General features: G+C 42.1%; 1 protein-coding gene across 6 annotated transcripts in view; it reads right to left on the bottom strand.

Moving 5' to 3' along the window:
* The window catches only part of SGCD (sarcoglycan delta), a 399,682-nt gene that overhangs the window by 107,144 nt on the left and 268,575 nt on the right, over positions 1–23,963 (bottom strand). For 3 of the 6 annotated variants that reach the window (XM_074838563.1, XM_074838562.1, XM_074838560.1), the window contains exon 3: positions 23,121–23,306. In XM_074838563.1, the coding sequence (XP_074694664.1) occupies positions 23,121–23,306 (186 nt within the window). The remainder of the gene's footprint in view (positions 1–23,120; positions 23,307–23,963) is intronic. The other 3 variants (XM_074838565.1, XM_074838566.1, XM_074838564.1) reach the window with 1 other exon arrangement.

The following is a 23,963-nucleotide window of genomic DNA, read 5'->3' as shown; positions in this document are numbered from 1 at the left end:
ATAACAACGCACGCTAAAACGAGTCTTAAATAATTTCACAAAAGCCCAGATGATTTCCGTTTTGAGATGCAAGTAAGCATTTTTGCCAAAAGAGAACAAATAATTTATGATGCCATTTAAAAGCCGGTAACTGCTTCTCTTACCTGAAAAATAAAAAAGGAAAAAATGAGTCCCTGGCTTGATTATGATTCACTGCATGTATCAGTCCTCTGCATCATGGGACTAGAGTATCCTTTTATCTGTGTTATTCGTCAGGACAGATTGAATAATGACAAGTGGAGTGCCGAGCCGGAGTTTACTCACAGATTGGTTAACATCATTTTGTTCCCAGAACAAGTCTCATCGGCCCTTATCAGGAGTCTCCCAGAATTGTTTGAAAGTTACAGGCAGCACACCAAGAAAATTAATTTCCCTGTCTCCCTCCTAGTGTAGTCCAAATCTTGTTACCCTTATTCACACAAAGTAATTCAACGATCTTGGCACAAAGTGCTGCTGCATTTTTGCTTAGTCTTACAAAACCCAGTACATTTCTAGGGACCTGTGCAGGGTTCATTTTCCATTAGGCTTGCACATGACTTTTTCTTCTATATATACATATTTTATTGCTGTTTACTCTAAATTTACTTGCAGCAATTATGAACTTTGCTCACCAACAAACTACAACATTAGGAGGGTCTGAAGAGAAACACAGTCCGTTCTGCAACTGCTGCTTGGACCCGACAGCACGGCATCTGCTCCGTCTGGTGAAGGAGCCACACTGGCACAGGGATGCCACTTATGGCAAGATACACTGGGGATGCTTTTATGCTTTGGGAAATCCAACACTCCGTATTTACAAAGAATGTAGATTTTTCTGAGCTCACTACCAGAATTAGGAAAAATATATGTGAACCAAGCTATGTTTTATTCTTTCAAGTCTACCCTGAGATTTCAGCTTTATGAATGAATCAAATAGAAATGATACAACGGGAAACCATTTGTACAACAGACTGACAGAAAGATGAATTCAGGGAGAAAGTTTTCAGATAAAAAGAATTGCACCAAGACCTTCTAACTCAAACAAGGATGGATGCAACTTTTAATACTGGTTTCCTACAACAAAAATAGGCTGCATGATCGCACCCTGCATGTGTGCATGAGCAACTGTGGGTCTGTGCCATGAATTTTTAAACACATATTACATTTTTAATCAAATAAAAAAAAGCAGAGATGGTCTTGATGATTTCATTTACCTTCTGCTTTAGTGGAGACTTCAGCATGCAGCAATGTAGTAAAGAAAACAAATTATGTTTTGAGCTTTACATTTTCTCTCAAACAAACTTTTAGCATTTATCTCACATCAGTATCTGTGGAAGCTGCCCAAAACTATTCATAGCAGCATGGCCTCAACTGAGAGATGCTTTCCACCCATCTGAGTAGTCTCAGTCCTGGGACTTGTTTAGAGATCCTGTCTATGGCTGTTTCCACTCGTCCAATTCTCAGGAAAGTTTTGCATTGAAGCTTTTACATTTCTAGTGACTTTGTTCTGATTCAAGCATACAGGTAAGAGTGCAACAGTGACTCACGGGCAATCGCTAGATTAGGTTTCTGTTTCAAAAACAGCAATTCTAAATATATTCCTCTGAACAGACGCTGCGGTCAGATGTGCTGTTCTACAAAAGCCAAGCGATTGCGAAGTCGCCACCTTACACCCATGCTCAGCCGCTCCTCGGTCCACCCCCACGCAGGGTATCACACACCCAACCATCCCTTGACCCAGTTCTGTCAAACCAGTCTGAATTTCTAAAACCTGCTATTAAAAGTGTTTAAGCCAGTCTGGATCTTTGTGACAGAACCGAGAAAAGGAACAATGATTTGTGCATTTATGCCAGTAGATGAGAGACAAGCAAGAAATCTTCAAAGGATGAACCTCTCCCGAACCTGCTCATCACTCCTGACCACTGTGTAACCCTCCCTAGGACCAGTCACCTTGTTGATCCATGCAGCCCGCAGCTAGTAATACATCCCAGCTGGGCAACAGCAAAGAGAGCTTATAAACTAATGCAATGCTCAGTTTTTACCTTTACCAAGTTTGAAGACCTGCTTTTTTAAAAAATTTATAGGTTGGAGGCAGTCATATTAAATAAAATTTACAGTACTTTACCAAGAACAAGGGAAAAACACTGAGGCTGCAGACCTCTCAACACGGATGCAGAACAGATGTTTTCAATGTCTATTTGCATTTTAAACTGAAATTAAAGGGCACAAATCTCAATGGCTTTAAGATCTCTGCCAACAACTTGTGAATAGTAACAAATGGCACCTAATGATCCATCAAAATGGGTGATTTTTCTAATTCTTTTTGGGAAGTAAAGATTTAACTAACTAAACAAAATAAAAGAGAGAGAAGTGAAAAAATATCAAATAATAAAATCAAGAACTTAAAACAGGATCTTAAAGCCCCAGCTACAAAGCCTGACAGCTCTGCAAAAGTCTGACAGCAGAGATAGGGTTTATTATTCTCTTATATGAGGGAGTTTTGAATCTCATTTAATTTTATCAGATTTAGAATCATTTGCTAGGGGCCAGACAGCCAAGTAGTGTAAATCAGTTAAGCTCCATTAACTTCTACAGAATTACAGTTTCCAATTTACATCAGCTGAGAACCTTGCTGTTATGCTACTATTATTAGCTGCTGTTTATAATGCAATAATACCTAGAGCAGTCATCTCAAACATGTGGCTCAACAGGCTTTCTGACATTGCCTGTAGACACTGGAAGACTCTGCTCCTCTAGCCCATGTTGCCCAGAATAGCAAAGCTGTCTGTATTGTACTACTTGCTTCATATTCAACCAAATGGACTACTAAGGTTGGAGTCTACTGCTTAATACTGAAATCTGAGCCTAGGTTTGCTATGATATATGTGGATAAACATAATAGTTACAAACCTAATAATAATGCACTTTATTATACAAAAGCTGTCCTGTCGCTGTAGCACTGTCCCTTCTGAAAAATCTCATAGTGGTAATGTGCAAGGGAGTAGGAAGGAGAAAAAAGGGCCAGAGAAATGATGTGAGGTCACACAGAAGGCCAGCTGCAGGGAGAAGGGGAACCCCAGCACTACCCAGGGTGATGGCTGGGACACTTGCTTCTCAGGGAATCAAAAATCATCCACATTCAAAGCTGTACAGGGTGACTACAGAGATCCAAATTCCTCAACTCTTGCAGTGAAAAGAGTCAGTTTTGATCTTGGAATTTCCTAGTTTTAAAAATAAATTTCTGAAGTTGATGCATTGGGAATATTCACACTAACTAACTTTAGGACCTAATTTACGTGCTTAAATTAGGTGGCTAGAGACATTCTTCCAAGTGCCATTCAGTGCAGAAGCATAACTTAGGTGCCCTGAATTATTTTCTGAAGGATCCTAATTCTCTCTCTTGGCTATTCAGAAGACACTATGGAACTCCCCTCCTCCTAGCAGTTAGACATCAAAATAGATTGCGAACAGAAACAGTTCCCCACACCCATCTTGGGGACACAGACAGGTTTTGACACCTTCTTATGTCTCTCCCTCTGCTCAGTATTCATTTATTATAGATGTACATCCTACTCTGGCACTGTCCAAAAAAGAACTGTCTGTGCTCACGAAGCCCACAAAGGCCAAACAGCCACAGTCCTTCATGTTACGTGGGGGATGTTTTCTCCCTGACTCTGTAGGGCAGACAGAAACAAAGGAGAACATGTCGTGGCTTTGGCCCACTTCCTCCATTTGCTACTTGACCTTTACACAAACTCGGGAAGAGCTTTCCCTCACACCTGCTGGATTACCTGCAGATCCTGTTTCATGCTCAGATTTGTCTCCTCTTCTGCAACAATATAACGAAGGCAGGCCCCAATCACAAAGTTGAAATGCCCTTCAGAGAAGAACCAGACTTTTCTCCAAGGTTTGGCACTGTCCTGTTCTCACATCTAGGTAGTGTGGGAGGATGAAGACTGGGATACACAGATCTGCTGGGATCAGGAGGAGGTAGACAGAAAAGAGACACCAAAGAAATGATCATGCCCATTATCAAATGCAGCATGAGGCCCATATCTTATGGCATGATCAAAACTTCGCAGCATTTCTAATCAAAGCAACCTGTATTTATTCCCTGGTTGGCTCCCCATTTTGAAGCTGAACTTCCCTTAAGTTCAAGGGCTTGGGAAGAGAAATCTAGTGCAGAGCTTTCTCTTTTTGTTTATGAACTCCTACTCAGTAGACTTCAATCTCACAAAGTGCTTAAGCTTATGCAAAGTCTCTCTGAAGCACACGGGACTGTTCACACGCCTGAAGTGCAGTCCTTTGCTGGATCAGGGTGGCAGCTCACTTCTTGTCAGTCTTTCCGAGCTCTATACATTCTGTTCAAACATTTTCTAAGGCACACGGGTTAGTGTTAAATATAGAAAGCCCTCTGTTCCATTTTTTTTTTTCTCCGAGACTGTCACACGCTGCTGATTTTTACAGCAGTGCTGTGCACAGATCTGCAGAGCACAAGGCTACCACTGCTTGTCCACCGTGAGATGGTGAGTGCTTGTAGAGGTGTAAGACAGATCATCTCCAAACTTATAAATATTAAGAAAAAGTTTTCCATTAGGACCTAATAACTGTTACTTGCTTATAGCAAATACCACATTAGGACATCTTATTCTGCCCCTGTCAATAATTTCGCTGACTACAAATCCTGAGCCATTTGCTGGGTTTGTGCTGCTCTCCAGGAAGATGATTGAGGGCTCTGTATAGACTGATAAAGCAATCCATTAATATTTCACAGCTGGGCTTGGGTTGACTGGCAGTAATTATTCCACAGATTACTTTTTCATTTGAAGTGCAGCTGGTCATCCGTTACTTTCTCCATAGCTTTGAAGGTCCAATAATTCCAATTATTTTTATCAACAGGAGACAGGTAAACTGGCTCTATGGAAATCTTCCCCGACATGGGCACTGAGTAGGTGACTGGAAGCCCACCTCTACTACAAATCCACTCTTGAGAGTTGAGATGCTTGTGTACGGTGGCAAAATCTTTCCCTGATTTTCCAATCTAGAAAACAGTATGTATTACTGCTATAAGAGCCTGCAGCTCTGGCCTGTCCTTAAAGTTGGCTGGCACTAAGCTTTCCCTGTGTGCTTAGTTACCTTGGACAGGACTGGACCATCAACTGGTTTCCATTAATGAAGATACTGGCCAAATCTGTAAGTGGCATACTTCAAAAAATAAAGCCTTGTAGTGCCATAGAGCACCAATGGCCAATCTGGTCCCTGAAGGACAAGTAGGATCTTCTTCCCTAATCAGCTGCCCTACCAGTTGTGGAACATAGTCCAGGCAGGACCACTGGTTTGAGCTCCTGGAGAGCTGTAAGCGGCTGAAGGAACACAAGGGCAACTGTCTCATGTCGAGGGCATCTGCTGAATCTAGATACTGAAATGAAGGATAGTTTTCACAGGAATTGTAGCAGGAATTGTCCACATTGTTCAGAGCAAAGGAAGGCTTTCAAGCTCCCCCACATTTCTTGCCAGGTTTCTCTTTGCATATAGCATCATAACTTACACTAGGGAGCTCGAAACCTGCAGCAGCTTGAACACTGAAATTATAATGACAGAAAGGGTTCACTGTAAAATTGGCAATCTGATCCGGTCTGCAAGTAAGCATTTAATCTTGGAAACATTAGCTGGATTGAACCTGACTGCTGATGAGTTATTCTCCCTTGCTTAACAGGAAGGTCATAAACATCCCTGATATTAATGGCCTGGTGGAAGTCAAGGCTCCACGTGGATGGACTATTCTCTCCTCATTCCTCATCCACCAAGAACTTTCTGCTCCACTTGTTCAGCAAGTGGGCACTTTGAATAATGTGGGAAAATGACACTTATCTATTCATAGGGTTACTCCATCTCACTGCCGCAGTACTGCCAAGTTTGCTTCAGGACAGAATTTTATTCTGCACCTATTTTTCTTAATCTAAAGGTCTGTTTAAGAGGTCTGTTCTACAAAATGATAGTTCTGGTGTTCACTGCTCTGCTCTAATAGCAGCTACATTTATTTCATCCTTTCAGTGGGAGTGAGATTGCTTCTCTTTGACTCAGTGGGAGGGAAGCTTCTGCAATTTTTTTCATGCCATTGCTTGAGCGTGTGCATTGCAGCAGCTTCTCTTACATTAGGACCAGGCTAATAAGATTAAGAAAGTGAGGCTGTAGGGCTCTTCCTTTCCCCATTATTCTGATCAAGCCCTTTCTTCTCTGCAGTGCCACCCACAAGCAAAGTGACTGACTGTGTGTGCTAAGTGCACGCTGCTCTCTGCATTTCTCAGTGTTCCTCTATATACTACTCCTAATATGACTCCATGCCAGAAATGCAGAGGCAGTGAGATGTCAGGGGAATACGAAGCCCAGAGGCAGATGCAGAGAGGTACATTTGGGATGTTGTCCTCCACAGACTGCATTGCAGCTACTGCCTCAAACCTATGTTGCTGATGATCCTCGGGCCTGTTCATGCTTTGCCACGGTGTGAGAGTCTGCATGCTCCTACACAGCATCATGTGAAGAGAGACCTCTCTAAAGCACCGAGGCATTTACATGCAGCAAGTCCCAGCTTTCTGTGAGCAGGTACTGCATGTTTGTGAATACTGAGCTGGATTTCTCCTCTCAAGGAGCAACCTGAAGGGCTGAAGACCCAACTCTGCCCAGTGGCAGTGCCAATAACAGCCTTACCTGGAAGCCAGGCTTTCTTATGCAAGGCACTAGAGATTGTCCCTATACAACATATTCATTTAAAATACTTGGAAAGTGCTATAAAAAGTGCCCTTGTTTCAGCTCACTGAGTATGAAATACATGCATAATATTCAGGAAAGTTACAAGAAGATAATTTTATTGGCTATAATATCCCATCTTACTGAGTCCCTGAAGGCACACTCCACAATCCACCAAGCACAGGAGTATCCCAGTGGGTATGTCTGCATTGCTTCTTTAAAAAAGAGCAAAAAGGAGTCCTGGGAGCAGCTGAGAGCAGAGCATGCTGCCACGCTTGCCTCCTGGCCATGCAGGGGCCTCCCAGGTGACTTGCAGACCCTCTCGCAGCAAGTCTTCCTGATCACGCCTGCTGCCATCCCAGATTGCCTCCCCACAGCCTGAGCCACCTGGCCTGCACGGCTCCCCACAGCCCCCATGGGCTCTGGGCAACACTTCCCAGACATGGCCTTGGGCTGAGCTCCCAAGCATGCTGTCTGGTCTGGAGGGGCAACAGGCTTTGCATCGGGAGTTTGTACATCCCACTGTGTGCCCTGCTCTATCTGGGAAGCTGGGGCAATCAAATATTTAACATATAGAATGAGAGCAGTCCCAGCTAAGAGGAACAGCAATTAAAGACCTGCTGACTCATCAGATATCAAAGGGGAAGCAACACAGCGGGGAATAGAAATATTCTAAGGAGCCAGACGTTTGCAGTGCACTGGGCCAGGAATTCACATTAACAGCATCCCAAACAAGCTGGGAACAATGTTTGTTTAAAATCCCCAGTGGGGAGCTGCATCATCAAGAGGGGAAAAACCAAAGGAAAATGGGTATTGTGAAATTTATAAAGAATACACCCTTTGTTCTGCAATAAAAATGATGGAAGATGGCAGTGGTACGGTCCTAGATGCCTGGAACCTGTCTGTACACCATAAGGAACAACGTAGGTATTTTGGAAAACATGCTTTTTCAGTTTTCTCTGCAAGCTTACCCACTTCTTTGTGCACACATCAGGCATGCACATACATTTTATTATGGGGCCAGTCCTGGCATTTTTGCTCAGTATCTGCTTGTGTGTGTGCTGCCTGCTGGTCCTGAATCAATGCTCTGACTGAAGGAAGGTGTGTGTGAGTCTGGTCACAGATACTACACTAAGGTCACACTTGATTTTGCTTGAGCAGAAGACAGTGTGTGTAATTGCTGAATCAGCATACTGATGACACTCATGGAAAAGAATTAGAAAGCAAAACTCAAGTTCAATAAACTCATCCATGAGCCTAATGAAAGCAAAACTGGACCTTCAGGCATTAATATCCACATGAGCACGGCTGCTGTGAGTACGCAGGTCCTGTAAGTGCCAATAATATGTGAAGTGACTTTGAATTTTCTGTGATTCACTGTCAGGAGACATTAAAAATCTAAGAAACTGAGACATTCCTACAGCTGACGATGCTGAACAGGTATCTACTACATATTTCCACACCCTTAGAGATCAGCATGTGGCATTGCTCAGCAGCTGGGCAGGCAGCATCACAGACCTGGACAGGAATCCAAATCTTTCTGATTACTAGACAGATTTATCACCTTCATTGCTGCAAAACCATGCTTAAAAGCAAGTAACTGCATAAGTCAGTACAGGACTTCTGACTTAAAACTTACCAGCTGTTCCTTTGGGAAAATGTCCTTTGTATCTCCGTATAGTTTACTTCTTCAAATGTCATAACAAAAGACAAATAAACTTTCTCTCTGCAATATCAGAAGTGTGATTTAAAAACCACAAGGGCAAGCCAAAGCTGCTGTTTCTCTCTGCTCCAAAATGTTCCTCTGCTTCCTTTTCCATAAACCTTTCTGGTGTCCTGCAAATATCCCCACAATATTACCCACCTGTAGAGACAATACCCTGACTCCACTGCTGAAAGAAGGTCGCTCAAGCGAGTCTGTATACCTCAGTTCAGGTGCTCATTTTTAAGTTTGGCTAACCTTAAAGCAAAGTGCCCTTTAAGTGCATATCACTTTAGCCCTAAAATACTTAATCATTAACAATTTAAAGCAGAAAGGAGTTTAAGTGAGTTAGACATCCTGTAATAGGCCTTTTGACTAGGGCCATTAGGAACATTTTGGTTCAGTTCAGACATAATTTATCATCCTGAGTGGAATTCACCTGAAAAGCAGGCAGAGCCTTGTAGCTCTTCTCTTAAAAGAAAAAAAAAAAAAAAAAAGAACGAAAAAAAATCCATTCAGCTTTTCTGATTTTCTAAATAGCTTAAGGTTATGAATGCCAGATAGCTTCCAGCTAGGCATTTACTGCTGTCTTTAATAGCCAAAACCTATCAGAAACCTCCCGAGGCTAAATAAGAGGAGAGAGGAAAAAAAGTAATCATTTTATATTCCAATTCCTGGTAGGAGAAACCAGCTGAAAGAAGGTTAAAGCACTGTTGACTGGTCTCCTTACCATTTCTAACTCACCACTTAATTATCGCAGTTTGGCCAGTTCCTTAGACAACATGCAGCTTTGCTGACTTCAGGGCACCCACAAAAGCAGCAGAGCTACCTTGGGACCTCTGAGGCAGCATTCCCCAATACTAATGTACTTCTGGAGAGCGATAGTAAATTAAGAAAAGGGCACAGCTTAGCTATTAAATAGCAACAGGGCTATAAAATAAGACATTCCAGCATCTATATGTGATTTTTAGGCTGGTGTCAACTTACAGCGATGCTCCAGTTATTCTGTGGAATAGAAAGTCTGACAGCCTCTATAAGCATGGCTCATTTTTATATGGGAAACATATAAAAATGCTGATGCATTATACTGTTGTATATAAACATGAAAAATAGCAAAGGTAAGCCAGAAAAGGTTTAAGTCCCTCAGAATTTAATAGAAAAAATATCCAGCCATCTTTCTGAGTGATTACAGAAAATTACATCCCTATCAAAGAGCTGTGAAAGATAACAAAAAGCTGCTAGGATGGACATGTTCTCTGCTTAATTTAGTAGATTTTGAATGTCATTTCTACTGAGCCGTAGTGATTTTGTTGCTCTTAAGTTTTAAAGATTTTTTTCTTATACAGACAAGTACGGAAAGGGTATGAAATACCTGAAATACAGCTCAAAATACCAGAATATAAAAATGCCATATTCTCACACTACACTGCAAATACTGACGTGTATTACCTCTCTCCCTTCCCGATAATTTAAAAACATCCATGCCACCACATTTCTTTAACACAAGGCATGGACCATCCTGGCACTTCAACTGCAGAAATCTGGGTACAGCTGGGCTGACAGGTGTCAGCACAGGAGAAATATTGTATTGAAAAGGAAGGCTCGTTCCTTTGATTATAAGAAGATGATGTTGAATGTCTGACTTGGCATGGCTGTGAATGATTTTTAATGGAACTAAGGTCAAGAAAGATGGGAACTTATTAAAAATAAATACATCAGGTTGCCTGTTACTTTTACTAGCAAACATGGAGGGACAGTGAGGAAGGGAACATGCATGGTCTGAGACTGCCATCCACTGAAAATTTCTTAAAAAACTAATTTAAAACTCAATTTTAATTTGCTCATTTTACTCAATTTACTCATTAAACCTCCAATCAGACTCCTTATCCATAGGATAAAAAAGGAGGTGCAGAAAAATAGTGATGGAGCAACAGGCCACAGCACTGAAGAGCACACCATGTCCATCGGGGTCGCTCGTCCCTCATCCCCACAGCGCAGACACGATGACCAGCTACTGCTGTGTGTCTGCATCCTGAAAGTACGAGCAACTGCTCTGCTTCCACTTTTTATCATTTTAAAGGATTTTCATGGGGGGCTGGCAGCTTTGGTAACTGATTAGTGTATATTACTAAGACAATTCACAGGGCTTCTATAAGCCAGAAGGAATCACGCTGGGAGATCTGCTTTCTGCTCTAAATATAGCAGCACAAGAAATGAAATCCAAGTGCCAGATTTCAGTGGGATTTCCCAGGGTGAAAAGCATTCCACATATGGCTCATTAGAGACCTTTAAAACAAAACCAAGAACTACAGATTGCACCAGTGTATTCCCTTCCCGGCGCTGTTACTGAAAGCATTTTGGATGAATGGTGGTCATTTCCCCACCATGAATCTCATCATCTCTCTACACTTGTTTTCAGTAAGCATTTCAGCCAGCTCATCCAATATGAACATTAGTGATAATTGTGACTGAGCAGTGAATTTAGACATTTAACTTCACATTTCTTGTTGGATGGATTAATTTTAAGAACAGGAAAACATGAAATGAGGAAAAGGAAAGAAATGAGTACAACGGATTAGTTTACTCTCATTTACTGGGGTTCAGTTATAATTGCCCACCACTTGCAGGTTCCTGTGCCATGTTTCCAAAGCAGGACGCCTGCTTCTGTAAGACTTTGGAGCACAGATTTGTAGTTGTTTCCAGCTATTTCTGTCCACAGAGCTCTCTTGGGTCCTTGTCTGTGTGTTGTACTGCATAAATTCTCACAGCATCTATGCATTTGTTTTAAACTGACAAACTTAATAGGTGAGTGAAATCCATTTAATGTGTCACCTACAGATTACTACCAACCCAAAGCAACATTTCTTCTGTTCCTTATGGGGGTGGAAAAAAACCCAAACAAACCAACAAGAAAAGCCCCCAAACCAGGATACACTCTTCTTTCCAATTACTCAGATATTGTCTATATTTCAAAGTTTAAAACCCTTTCTTTTGCAGCCTGCCTTCTGGAGCTGTATGCTGCCAGCCTGTTCTTTTCTCATTTATACCTGTGTAACCCTGAAGTGATGCTGCGGATTTACACCCTTGTAAGAGGAGAACTGAGTCGTGCATCGAACAACTGGCTACTCTATGCTATTTAGCACACTCTACAGGCAAAATGGAATTAACTGCCTTTCCAGCCCCAGGCTCTGACCCCACCTGCAGCACAGATTTTTCCCCCAAAGTGGGAAGCTGTTCCCTCGTGCAGACTGCTCCTGTAAGGGAACCTCTTAATGTCATTTTGGTGAGTGCAAATTTGTTATGAGTTACAGTGAGTTGCTCCAGTTGGTACCTGGGAGGATGGGAAACACAACCACAGCGCTGCTCCCACAGGTGAAGGAGCACAGGATACCCCAGCTCCTGCTGCCTTGCGGGGCTCTCAACATCGCAAGCACAATGGTGGCACTGGGGTCTTTACTGGCCTCAGTCTCCCCATGCAGAGAATTGTTATTTTAGACCTGAATATGTAAAAGCTCCTCACTCTCAGCTCAAAGAAAAAAGGACTGACAAGGACTGCAGAAAAGCTTCCGATTAAAAGAAAGGTGTAATGGCAATAAATGTAGCTCCACTGGGAAGAAGAAAGGAATTAAAAACATCTGCCTTCTAACATACAGGGCTTTTCTTGGGCAACATACAAGACTGAATCCTTTATAATACTACAAAGACAAATATCTTGGTCAATAGGTCTTGACACGTAACTTCAAATAAAGATGAAATTTGCCTTGTAATCTATATCTGCTGGTGAACTGCATCATTCTCTCTTCTAGACAATGCAGTTTTCTGTAAAACCACAGCAGAATTGCTGGGATCCACCCAATCTCCTCCCCTTCACAAGGTTCAAGGCTTTGCTGCAAACCTTCTATCAGTCTCTGTTGATGACACCTCTCTGTAAATAAGTGCTTGATTCAGAAGTGGTTTGTGTGCACAAATATGCAATTAGCAGGAATTCCCTTTCTAGCATACAGAGGAAACAGACTGTAAAAGGCATTTGAATTCCTAGTTTCCTAGAACAAAATTCTTTAATATCTTGTTTTGAAAGATTAAATATTTGTTGTCAGAAACAATACCACCCTACTAAATAATCTGAATCAAAATCAGCACCTACACACGTCTATATGATTTGCACCTACACGAAATACAAGTATTTCAGGGCTCTGCATACAGAACTAAAGCACTTCTTTTTTCTAAAATGAAGAGGTGCACTTTGCCAAGCATGTTTGCTTGCTGAGAAATAACAGAGGTGGGTCACACATGTTTTCATGTATTTAACTGTAGCTGCAACTTCAAAAAATATGACAAATCTACTGCTGACAATAACGTTTCCATTTCTGACATTTCACTTTCAGCCCTTTAAGAGGTCACTTTGACAGATTTCAGTCCATCTAGGCATTTTATGTGTTCAGGTGTACATTAAAGAGAACCTTCAGGATAATAAGCAGAAATCAGATGCACATTCCTGCTGACTTGTGTGATACAAGGCGTTAATGACCAATGCAAGAACTCAGGAAAGCAAAACGTTCTCATGTTTTTCAACATTGGTATCTTCAGTGGAGAGAATAAACAGTAGAAAATGGCCATGTCTGCCACTACAACATACCCACTTTTATTCTTGTCATGCCTGTTTTCAGATCTGTAACACAAGGAGGAATTTTAATAGAGCCGAAGGGTGCAATCAGAGGGACTTTGCTGCCAGAGTGGCACGGAAACACTGATAGTCGTAATTAGGCAGAATGTGTAATTGAAGTGCTGCACGCTTGAGCCTGAGGTGGTGGTTTTAACGTGAGGTGCTGCGCTCCTCCCCAGACACAGCATGTGCGAGCTCCCATCACACCCATCTGGGCACAGCTCACCTCTCTGCGCCAAGGGCACGGCGGCACCTCAGTGAGAGGAGCAGGACTGGTTCCTGACACCTGTGCCACACATAAAATATCATGCCTGCTTTAGGGGCACACTCCATGCGCCAGGATTACTGGGGCAAGGAGCCGGCATGAGAAAGATCCACTTCTTGCAGCAACAAAGACTAAGCCTGTGGCCTTGGAGCCCTGTACAGGTGGAGGAGCAGGGAGATGTCCAAGATGTCCCAACCCCAGAGTCAGTACTGCTGCTCAGTCCCACACCCTCGAGCTGACAGAGCCCCCCTCCTGTGCTTTGCAGGACACACTAAGCCAAAAGGCTCGTAATTTTTTTTAGAATAATAAAAATACCATTGAAAGTCAACAAGAACTGTACAAAACCAGAAACCCATGTTGGAAATAAGATGATCAGGAGGACTTAGGCAAGACATGTGCACCTGCACGCCCTGCATCTCTCTGCGGGGGACACAGTCACACAGCACAGCCAATTCAGGAGGATGGACTGTGCCCTTGGACTTCTCATAAACACACCACAAAACAGGCTTTTGAGTAATTAAACTTCAATTTTAGCTGTTAACCCACACTGAAGAATCATTTATGAGGACCCTCAGTCACCTTAATTGCATAAAGATAAAATAATTTTCAGGGATCCCATGTGTAGGAGTAAACTTTTGAGGTTTGGGGTTTTTTTTTCCTTTTCCTGTGGTGGGGTAGAAACTCTAAAGACTTCAATTAGAAGCAATTACTGGAGATGTAGAGGCTTGTCTGAGGTTAAGCCGCCCTTCATTTTCTCAAGAGAAGCCTTTAATTAAATGCAAATAATCACAAATTTCATATAGCAGATTGCCATAATTTCACTATTAGTTAGTGGATCTCATTTAAAAGGAAAGAGGTGGGCAGTAGTACTGGGCGGACATGAAGTAATGAGAACTCAAGAGGTCAAGGCTGAATTACCTGCGTAAATCTATTCCTCTTCTATAAATCTGTCTGCAACCACATCATTTCAGTGTTAACAGGTTGTCCTTCATGCAAGTGCACTGGAGTGTAGTCCCATAGAAACTCAGGCCTTAATACAAATAATTACCTCAGTCCATCTTACTGTTGACCATGGCAGCGAAGGCAGGATGGGTAATGGGAAAGATGTAATTGAAGTGGAAATGACCAGAACTAAAATGCAAGCTATGATGAATTCAAATGGTATATTCAAGCTCATCTCCATAGCAGAGCTCTGGAAGAACAGGCACATGAAATGGCAGCAAGTATTTTAAATACATCTATCAAATCAGGTATGGTAGTGTATAAGTGGAGAAGAGATAATAGAGCATCTGCAGGAGGGGAGGGGACAGACAAACTCCACACAACCACAGGTCTGTAATTCTGTCCTCAAAACCGTCAGTCTTCAGAGCAGGTTCTGACAGTTACAGAAAGTAAATAAAGCAAATGCCTGCAACTTCAGAAAGAATATGCTACTTTTTTCTTATTCCTTTTGTTCAGTCAAACACAAGCTTATCATAGCTACCAGGCAGCAGTTAGCCCACGAGCTGGGGCTTCACCCAAAGAAGGTGAAGGTTTCTGCTGCTCAGTACTTTGCGCTTTGCACAGTCATTTACAATGTAAGAGAGCCGCCTCCATCCCCTTTCCATGGATTATGCTACAGCCCAACATGCAAACAGCAGCGGTTCAGGACCGAATGCCAAGAAACATTTTAAGAAGCAGCTTTCTGAAAAGCTGATGGCTTTGCAGTTCCAGGACAAGTTGAAGGAGGCATAGAGCCTACTCCAAGCAGCACCTCAGTCTTAAGGCAACCACACAGAAGAGGTGCTTCAGAAGAATTATATTTTTGTTATAGCAATGGCTGCTAGGTTTTCAAAGCTGAGAAGGTCATTGCTCTCTGCCATGTGGAGAGTTCAGGAGGGATGTCAGGAAGCTCAGAGGGAAAAAAAAGCACAAGGAGCAAGAGAAGCAGCAGTGGAAAACTTACTCTACGGCTCAGCCTGGCATGTCATTTCTGTGTGGATTCCCAAATTAAATCATTTCTCCTACTGTACTGTGAGAATATGGGGAGGGATCAGATTGTAAGCTATTCAGAGGACTAACTGATTATCAGCATTTCAGCAGCGAGCTTGTTTTTGTTCTTTCGCACATTTATAATAATACCTTTTACATGTTCTCAAAGAGACAAATCTCTCTGCTTCAGAACTGCTAGTCTGAAGGTCTTTTGTTGGCACTGAGACGAATGTTAATGTGAAATATCTTAGTTCTTCAGATGAAAGAGAAGCTGAGGACAATCCCCTCTGGAGGGAGGTGGCAGAAGGGGGGATCTGGGATCAAGAGTTCATTACTGTCCTCCCCGTTCCAGCCCACCCACTGTTCGCCAGGTCCTGCTGCTATCACACTGCGAAGCAGCTCCTCCAGGTCTGATAAAGCTTTCCACCGTGCTCCCTGCAGCACAGCAGGGACATGGGGCACCAGCAGACGGGACCCTCTCTATTCACAGGCAGAAATGCCTGGAAATGAAGCGTTATGCCAGAGATCAAATGTTCAACCTCACATTGCAAACCACCCTGCCACTCTCTTCCCTTCTCCATCTATTTTTATCTCTCTGTTCCTGGAGGGACCAAACAAAGCCATAATGTATTTTTAATGCAGAAATGTGTTTTCCTGCTGTGGAGATATGCAGAAGACTGGTTATTGAGGCTCAACAGCGTGGCCCATACAGCAAATTTGCCAGATGATGTTTTGCCTGTACATATGCACTGAACCTCAAGTGTGAGGAGAGGAGTGTTGCTGAGTTTCCCAAAGCTTCCTTCAAATCAGAAGTAGTACCTGGGGTATCTGGGTGTCAGGGCTAAATTCTCTGCTGTCCAGTAGGAAAACAGCACCAATAAAAGCTTTTTCTGGTATAGGGACATTTATAATACCTCTCACTGCCAGTGAGTAGTAAGTACAGAGCTTATGCAGCAGCTTCTTCCACAGTAGGGATATTACTAAACAAGATTTCTTTCTTCTGCCTCTGAAAAATATAGCAACTAAATATGTTTGAGGTATTCCTGTCTCCTGGACACATACTTTCGTTCAGATGGCTTGAGTATGAATAGTGGCTTAGAAACAATTGAGAAGCAAGAGCCTGTCCATTGAGATGGAAGTACCATCACGTAAGCCTCAGTTCTTCATGAAACTCAACCCAAAATATCTGAGGGAAAAGGGCCATCTGCCGTCGTAACACTCTGTACACCACAGACTGCCTTGTGCAATAGTCAAAGAATAAAAAAAAAAAAAAAAAAAGAATTACCTAAATGATTGCATTGCAGCATATCCAGCTTGGTTTAGAGGTACTAGTGGAAGACTCACTATTTCACTATTTCTTCTGCTCCCATGACATATCCGTAAGCATATCCAATGCTATGGCAGGTCTCTGAAAAACTCAATGGTTCATCAGAGAGTAGAGACAGTGAAGTAAAAATATGGGGTCCTTTCATCTTTTTCTGGTAACAAGGAAGATGAAAGCCTTATGTGCTTATGCTGGCTGAGAAAACGTTGTATTAGGATAATAAAAATGAAATATTATCAGAGACTGAGTTTTTGAAGGTGTAGCATTAGAAGAAACTGATGTACTATAACTCAGCAAGTCATCAGTACCAAATGCTTGACACTCTGGAGGATACAGCAATGAAGGGGTCAAACTTGTAATAACATCATGTGATATCCTATTAAAACTGACTCTGTTATTCTAAACTCCAAAGGAATGAAGGCAAAAAATTGTATATGTATCTTTAAAAAAGATAAGTAATCCCAATTGCTTTTCATACAGAAACAGAAACTCTCTAGGAGTGAAATTCAGATCTCTAAAAAGAGTAAAAGAAAAGCATAACACATTTTTTCCTCAATCCAGGAGGAAGGAAATTAGAATTTACTGTAAAAAACCTGCAAATAAAAAGCATTACGGTGAAGGGCTTGATCCACTGATGTCAATGCCAAGATTCCTAATAAATGCCAGAGGGTAAGGATTTCACCCACAGAAACTTCTTCACTTAATAGTACAGTCACTCTGTACTATTGCTGGTGTTGTCAGACCACTACAAGATTAACATCTTTATATCAGAAGATGCAGTCCATGTGAATGAGGAAACAAGAGAAATACACAAAGCTCTTGGGTCATGCAGGCAGTCTCAAAACAATTACTTGTTTTATAAAAAGAGTAACACGAATTAGGATAGAAAAGTGCACAATTTTGTATGCATGTGTGTGCGATGGAAGAGAGAGTGAAAAAAAGAACGTTACTCTTTCCTCAATAAGGATATAGTAATATTAACTCTAACTCTAAACAATTTTAGCTGACATTACAGTAGTACTACAAAGCAGAAGCTGAAAAGCAGATCAGATTTCTTTCCCATGTTGGCCTTACCATTGCACCTAAAGAGACTCCAGAGAAATCATGAAAAGGGATATAAACTGCACAGTCATTTTCTTCTGAGGCAATTTTTAATTTAAAAAAAAATTTAGAACAAAGTCTGTTTCTCTAAATCATTAATAAAAGAATCCCGCCTGTTAGGGCAATCAGCTTTCCTAACTCTAATCCATCTTTACTGCTGTGTTATTACCCTACTGTTTTCCTGTAATTAAAATGTGGCAGGTAGTTTACACACAAGAGGGAGTAATTGTATTGGAAATAACTGTTCATAACCACATTTTAAAAGCTCATTTTTCTTATCAACTTTTAATAAAGAAAGCAAGATAATAATGATATTTAGCATTTGTGCCACCTACAGCAGCATTTTGTCTCTCTAAATTGCTAACACTTCATTCAACAATGCTAAAACATACCTCTTTAGCTATGAATCCAGCCTGCAGCAAAAAAGGAGAAATCTGAACAATTGCAGTCATTTGCTCCTGTTAAATTAAAATAATAAAATATGACTGAACCTCATGCTAAAGGGCACAAAGCTTCAAAAAACCTTGAGCGGTTCTGGAAGGAGAACACAGAGTTTGTATGTGTTGGGAGCACACCAACCTCAGCCTGACCAGGCCAGGAGGGGAACATCCCCCTTCTCTGCATCCTAAGGAAGATGGAATGAGGTGGGTCATTGCCTGCCCATTTCTACATTGCATTTCCTCAGGTGCATGCACAGGTGGCACAAGCAGTCTGCATGGATTCCTCCCGGTTTGGAGGAAGATGTGAAGTTTGGCTCGTAAAGGGTCTCCTGAATACCAGAGTTGCAGAATATTTTCCTTACAAAAACTATTTGCTTTGGATGATTCTTAGAAGAGAGTTCTCCAGGAATTTCAAGCCTTGCAAGCTGATTAGGGGAAAAAAATATTATTTTTCCATTTATTATTGTTTACAGTCTAGTAGAACCTGCCAATATATAGGACTACAGGATGCCATATGCAAACAGCTCTGTCCCAGAGAGCATACAAACCAAAACATGTGGACAGACAGCTATGGATAGAAACACCGGGGAAGGGCAAAGGAAAAGCAAAGGGTCTTCAGTGGTTTGATGGGCAGACAAGTAGGTGGGCATTTGCCATTTAAATGCAGCCACAACAGGACACAGTTCTCATCTCTGCTGTTCAGAGGTCTTCCTGCTGCCTAACAGGCTATAAAAGGGTACTAATGGATAATGCTGTAGACTCCTAACACTGTTTAAAATACCAGGCACTGTATGTTACCCTTGTGGAAAGAGGTCAATGCACTGTCATTGCCTGTTATCTGAGCCTTCTGAGCCTTGTATTGTTTAAAATAAGGATACTGGCTTGCTGTGTTTATGTAAGCACATCTTGGTTGTAATATTCAGAAATTAATACAACAGGAAGCTTTTAAAAATGGTTTAAGATCACCAGTAATAGTTGAAAGAGAGATCCCCAGCACATCGTAGGCATACACATAAAAGATGCATGTGCTTATAGGTATAGTCACAGGCAATCCTACTGCTAAAGAGCTACATCACTGGATGTCAATGCAGGTGGACCATAAAAAGGAAGGTTGCTAAGAGCTCTGGTTCCAGCCTTGTAATTAGATTGGCACATGTGAACCCTTGCAGGGGCTATGCCAGCCTCAGCTGAGCTCTGTGCAGCTCGAGGTTGAGCACTGCACAGCTCGAGGTTGAGCTCTCCACCACGCAGGTGTGACAGCAGGATACAGCCCAAGCCTGTGCTGGACCTGCAGCCTGAGCGGCTGACTCACATACACAGCCCACAGGCATTAGTGCTTTCTCCCCAAACCCACTATGTGCAAACTATGTACTTCTACCAGGCTTGTCCAAGATCTGAATGAAGCGCAGTTCTCTTTACCTATATATCATTGAAAAGTTGAGTGCTGGATGGTGGTTTCTACCTCAATTAGGTTAGGTGACCTTCAGGGTGCATTTGGGTTTCAACCCAATTTAGTGGCTTTGGTTCAGATTCATTCGTGGTTTGGCTTAAAAATCAAAGTAAGGTTTAGAGGTAGCAACCTTCACAGAGCTTCCCGCAGCCCCAGAGCAGCACAGCCCTGATGTAAATGAACATGATAAATGGACCTGGCTATGGGAACCAGCTGTGGGACACACAGATGACATCTGAGGCCCCCTCAAGGTCTGTTTTTCATACAGCCTGTGCCTGATAAAGGCATTTAAAACAAATTGAGGATCAAATGCTACATGAGAAGTGAATGACTGCGCCAGAGGATAGACTAGGCAGTGACCAACGGGCCCCACGCAGACGTGACACTGCTTTGACAGCCTTGCGTAAAAAGCAATAGCCACACATAAATTTGTTTAAGCCTTGAACATTCAGATAAAAGCAAAACCTAGCATGAATTACTGATGCCTTGCTTATTAAAAGTCACAGATTGGAAGCTTATGATTTGATTTTACAGGAGTTGTCTCCTAAAGCATGAGCCAGCGGGGCATGCAGAGGGGAGCAAAAGGGAGGTCAGAGCTTGACGTGGAAGTGGAATGGATGGATGCTGCTACAATCTGCATGAGAAGGTGTTTTTTTTTCGCCTGAGATTATCTCACTTCATCTCCTCCTCCCTTCTCCACTCCCCATTATCAGCATTTAAAACACCCCCGAGTTTTCTTGAGCAGGTTTGCTGTGCTCATTAAAATACTGTGAGCACTTATTGGCTATAATGAGCGCTCATTAAATTCTGGTAAGTGTCAGGACTGTTCTGTGGAGTTGAACAGACCCAGGTTCTGGGAGGAGAGCTCAGGGGTGGGAAGATACTGGAAATACTACATTTTCCACAAGAACAGAACTACAAAGTTCCCCTCCTTTTTTGCTCTGCAAAAAAAAAAGTAACTCAGACCTGTTAAGCAGCAGCTATTGCTTACTGACTACTTGAATCATTCCCTTGCCCCAGAAGGACTCTCAGCCCCTCTTATCAGAACAGGAAAAAATTAAAGATTTTTCCATATTTGCATCTCCTCATTTGAGAATTTTCTTACATTTGTTACTTAGAGATAAAAGTCTGCCTCTAAAAATTCACTTAGCAAAGTGGTTTTCTCAGCCTCAGGGAATGGTGCGGGAGGCATTGTTGAGCAGGATCCAAAGCAGCTGGAGAGGCTGCAGGAGCAGCAGGAGATCAGGAGATGAATGGGTGCATATCAGGGCAAGGATCACATTTTACATGCTCTGTTCTTATATTTTTTTCCAGTTGGCTGTGTCAGAGACACACGCCCTGACTAGCGTGGCCATGCCTATAACCATAAAGCAGGTCCCGCTGCAGGATTCAGTGCTGCTGTCTGTGTTTTTATCACTAAATGCTGTTCATTGCCTACTAACATTAGAAGATATGAATTAACTAAAACCATATACAAATATATTTTACCAGGCGCTAATCCCCAGTGAATCAGAGGGCAAGGGACTATTTAAAGAAACGGTATCAGACAAAAGCTTGAAGATCAGTACATCTTCCAAAAAGCTAGCGTATATCCTAGTTGGGTGGAGAGAGCTGCTGGAAGGGGACATTTCTGTACATATCCCTGGAGATGACCCTTCTGCTGATGGCCTGCAAAATGCAATGGATCAGGAGAGGGCAGTGAGGGAGAACGGAGTAGAGAAGTTCAGCTGGCTTCCCAAGCAACTTCTAGAGAATTGACTGACCCACCACCACCAAATAGCAGAAAGCATGGGACCGACACACCAAAGTTATGTTATTTTAAAGAAATAAAGTTGTATTTCTGAAAAGTGAGAATCTGAAATGCTATTATGTTGTGCTTGGGCTGATGCCGACATCACCACCTGTATGATGAGTCTATGACCAAGTCTTCCATCACCTCAGAAATTTCTGTTTTTCAACTACATTAATCTAAAGACCACAGTTCAGCACAAAATGTGTATCAAAATGGCATCAATTTCACAAGATTAAATAACTGATCTGGTTAAGCTTTAATTGCTTCAGTTTGGCTCGCTCTTCACCCACTCACAGGAGCTTTTTGTGGATTACTGCTTTATAATTGCTTGCTCCCTAAGCACACATGCATTGCAATGTTCTGCACACCTTGACAGCATCCTGGTTAGAGAAAATGAATGCTACATGTTCCCCTGATACAGCATTTTGTCTGCTGGATACAGCAAGTCAGAGATTGTTTACTCAACTTCTCATGGCCCATTAATGACATAATGTTGGACACAGCTGTTCAGGCTTCACAAGACCAAGCAGGGAAAGAAATGCCGGGAGACTTCAAACATGCTGCTCACATCAGAACCTGTCTGGGAAAGTCCTTCAAAGCAGTCTAGAGGAATTTAGTCTTACAGCTCTCTCATGAAGTAAATCCAGGATTAAAGCCTCAAACTTAGTTTATCCTGAAGACTCAGATGATCTTAAAATAACTCCATCTGACCAAGGTGGCAATGATTGCTTTGAAGAAGAAAGGACCAGTCATTTAATTTTCATTCTGCTTTGCCAAATTATCTACTGAAAAACTAGGACCTGCCATATATAAAGGCTCACTAGCCCTGGAAGTGGGGTGTGCCTGGTTCATCATGTCCTGACTTTCAGTGTGTTTGAGCAGGAGAGGTGAAGCTCACCCTGTAAAAAGGAAATTCAAGGTCAAGGCACCCCTTAAGATATCAAAAAGAGTTTGAACAGAGTTCAAGTGATGCATAGAGTGCTCTGGACCCAGAAGGCACCATCTGCCCCAGTGCAATCTACCTCCCAATACAGATACCCAACATTTTTCAAGGAGCTTCGGGAAAGCTAACCCTGGCCAGGGGGTCTGTGTAGCAAAAGAGTGCTGCTGGCAGGACTGATGTGCACAACCACAGCACGAGGATAAAGATATGCTCCACCTAAATACCACACCAAGAGAGCCACCCTGGAAATTTAATTTTTGTTCATGAAGCTTCTGGAACCACATCATTATGGAACAACATGAATTTTCCCTAAGAAAAAGGCAAACCGAGTTGCTCAACTTTCCAGTCATGAAGAAAAGCAGAAAAAATCTAAGAGAAAGGCTCAAACCCATTCCCACACTTCAGTTTGAAATAACATATTTCATTAATTTTAAAACACTTTATAACTGAAAATTGGGGGAGGGTGGTGTATATTGTTTACATGTATATATATATACACACACATAGCAGGTAGGAGGAACATCATTTGCAACACTGAGCTCATTCCTCAGCTTGGCAATACTGCAGACATGTCCAGCAGAAAAAGAGGATCATTGGGCAACTAAAACAACCGGTTATCGAAGCTGTATCTGAAGTCATGTTCAGAGGAAAGATCATCACCCTCCCTCATCTTCCCCAAACCTTTCAGGGTAACCCCTACTTACAATTGTGAAGTTCATAACCTTCAGAATCCAGATGGTCATAGCAAGGTTCACCAGGATTAAAATCATTAGGAGCAGCACAAAGAAATAGAGGCATCTCTTCCTCCAGCCATAAATCCCCACTTTGTATACCTGGGGTCCTTCCGAGGTCTGCATGGTGCTCCGGTGCGCGTACTGTTCCTGAGGCATCTGAAACGATCACAAAGAAATAACCACGTGTATTGAGAGGAAAGAGAAAGCTGATAATAAAAACTGCTTGTGTCTGTGCCTCTTGGAGGGCTTTGTTTCTCCTTTTTCAGAGTTTACCAGTTGGGCAGTTCTCTCTTGATATCTTGGTTCTGCATTACTTTTCTTTCTGCTTACTATATGCAATAACATACCAAAAGAGAATTTTATGTGTTAAATGTATATATATATATTTATAAATACATGTAAGCACACTGTCTAAAGGTATCCTATGGAGATTGCTCTCGAGTGACTCTGTTCACAGCCCCAGGTTTTGCAAGGCAGGCACTCCAGGGCCTCTAAGGATCCTGAGGGGAAAATTTTGCATGCATTTGGTAAAAGCAGTTGAGTTCAGCAGTTTGTTTTGAAGATGTAATATTACTTCTCACAGGCTTTAATTTAAATTAAAAAAAAAAATCTCAAATAAAATAATTCCTTCTAGCCAAAGAAAAAAGGCAAAGGGGAAATGTTTGCCCTTCTCCCTTCCCACACCTCAATCCTTCTTAACAAAGTATACCTGAAGCACAAGGTTCTTCAGCTGCCATATCCCTACCAAATTATCCCCATATATCTAATGCTGGTTTAACAAGGACTCTGATAACCTGGGTGGGCATGACACGT

Source organism: Strix aluco, chromosome 13 (assembly GCF_031877795.1).
Source record: "Strix aluco isolate bStrAlu1 chromosome 13, bStrAlu1.hap1, whole genome shotgun sequence".
NCBI lineage: Eukaryota > Metazoa > Chordata > Aves > Strigiformes > Strigidae > Strix > Strix aluco.
The sequence above is the reverse complement of the archived record's forward strand: the minus strand, read 5'-3'. Positions and strand labels throughout refer to the sequence as shown.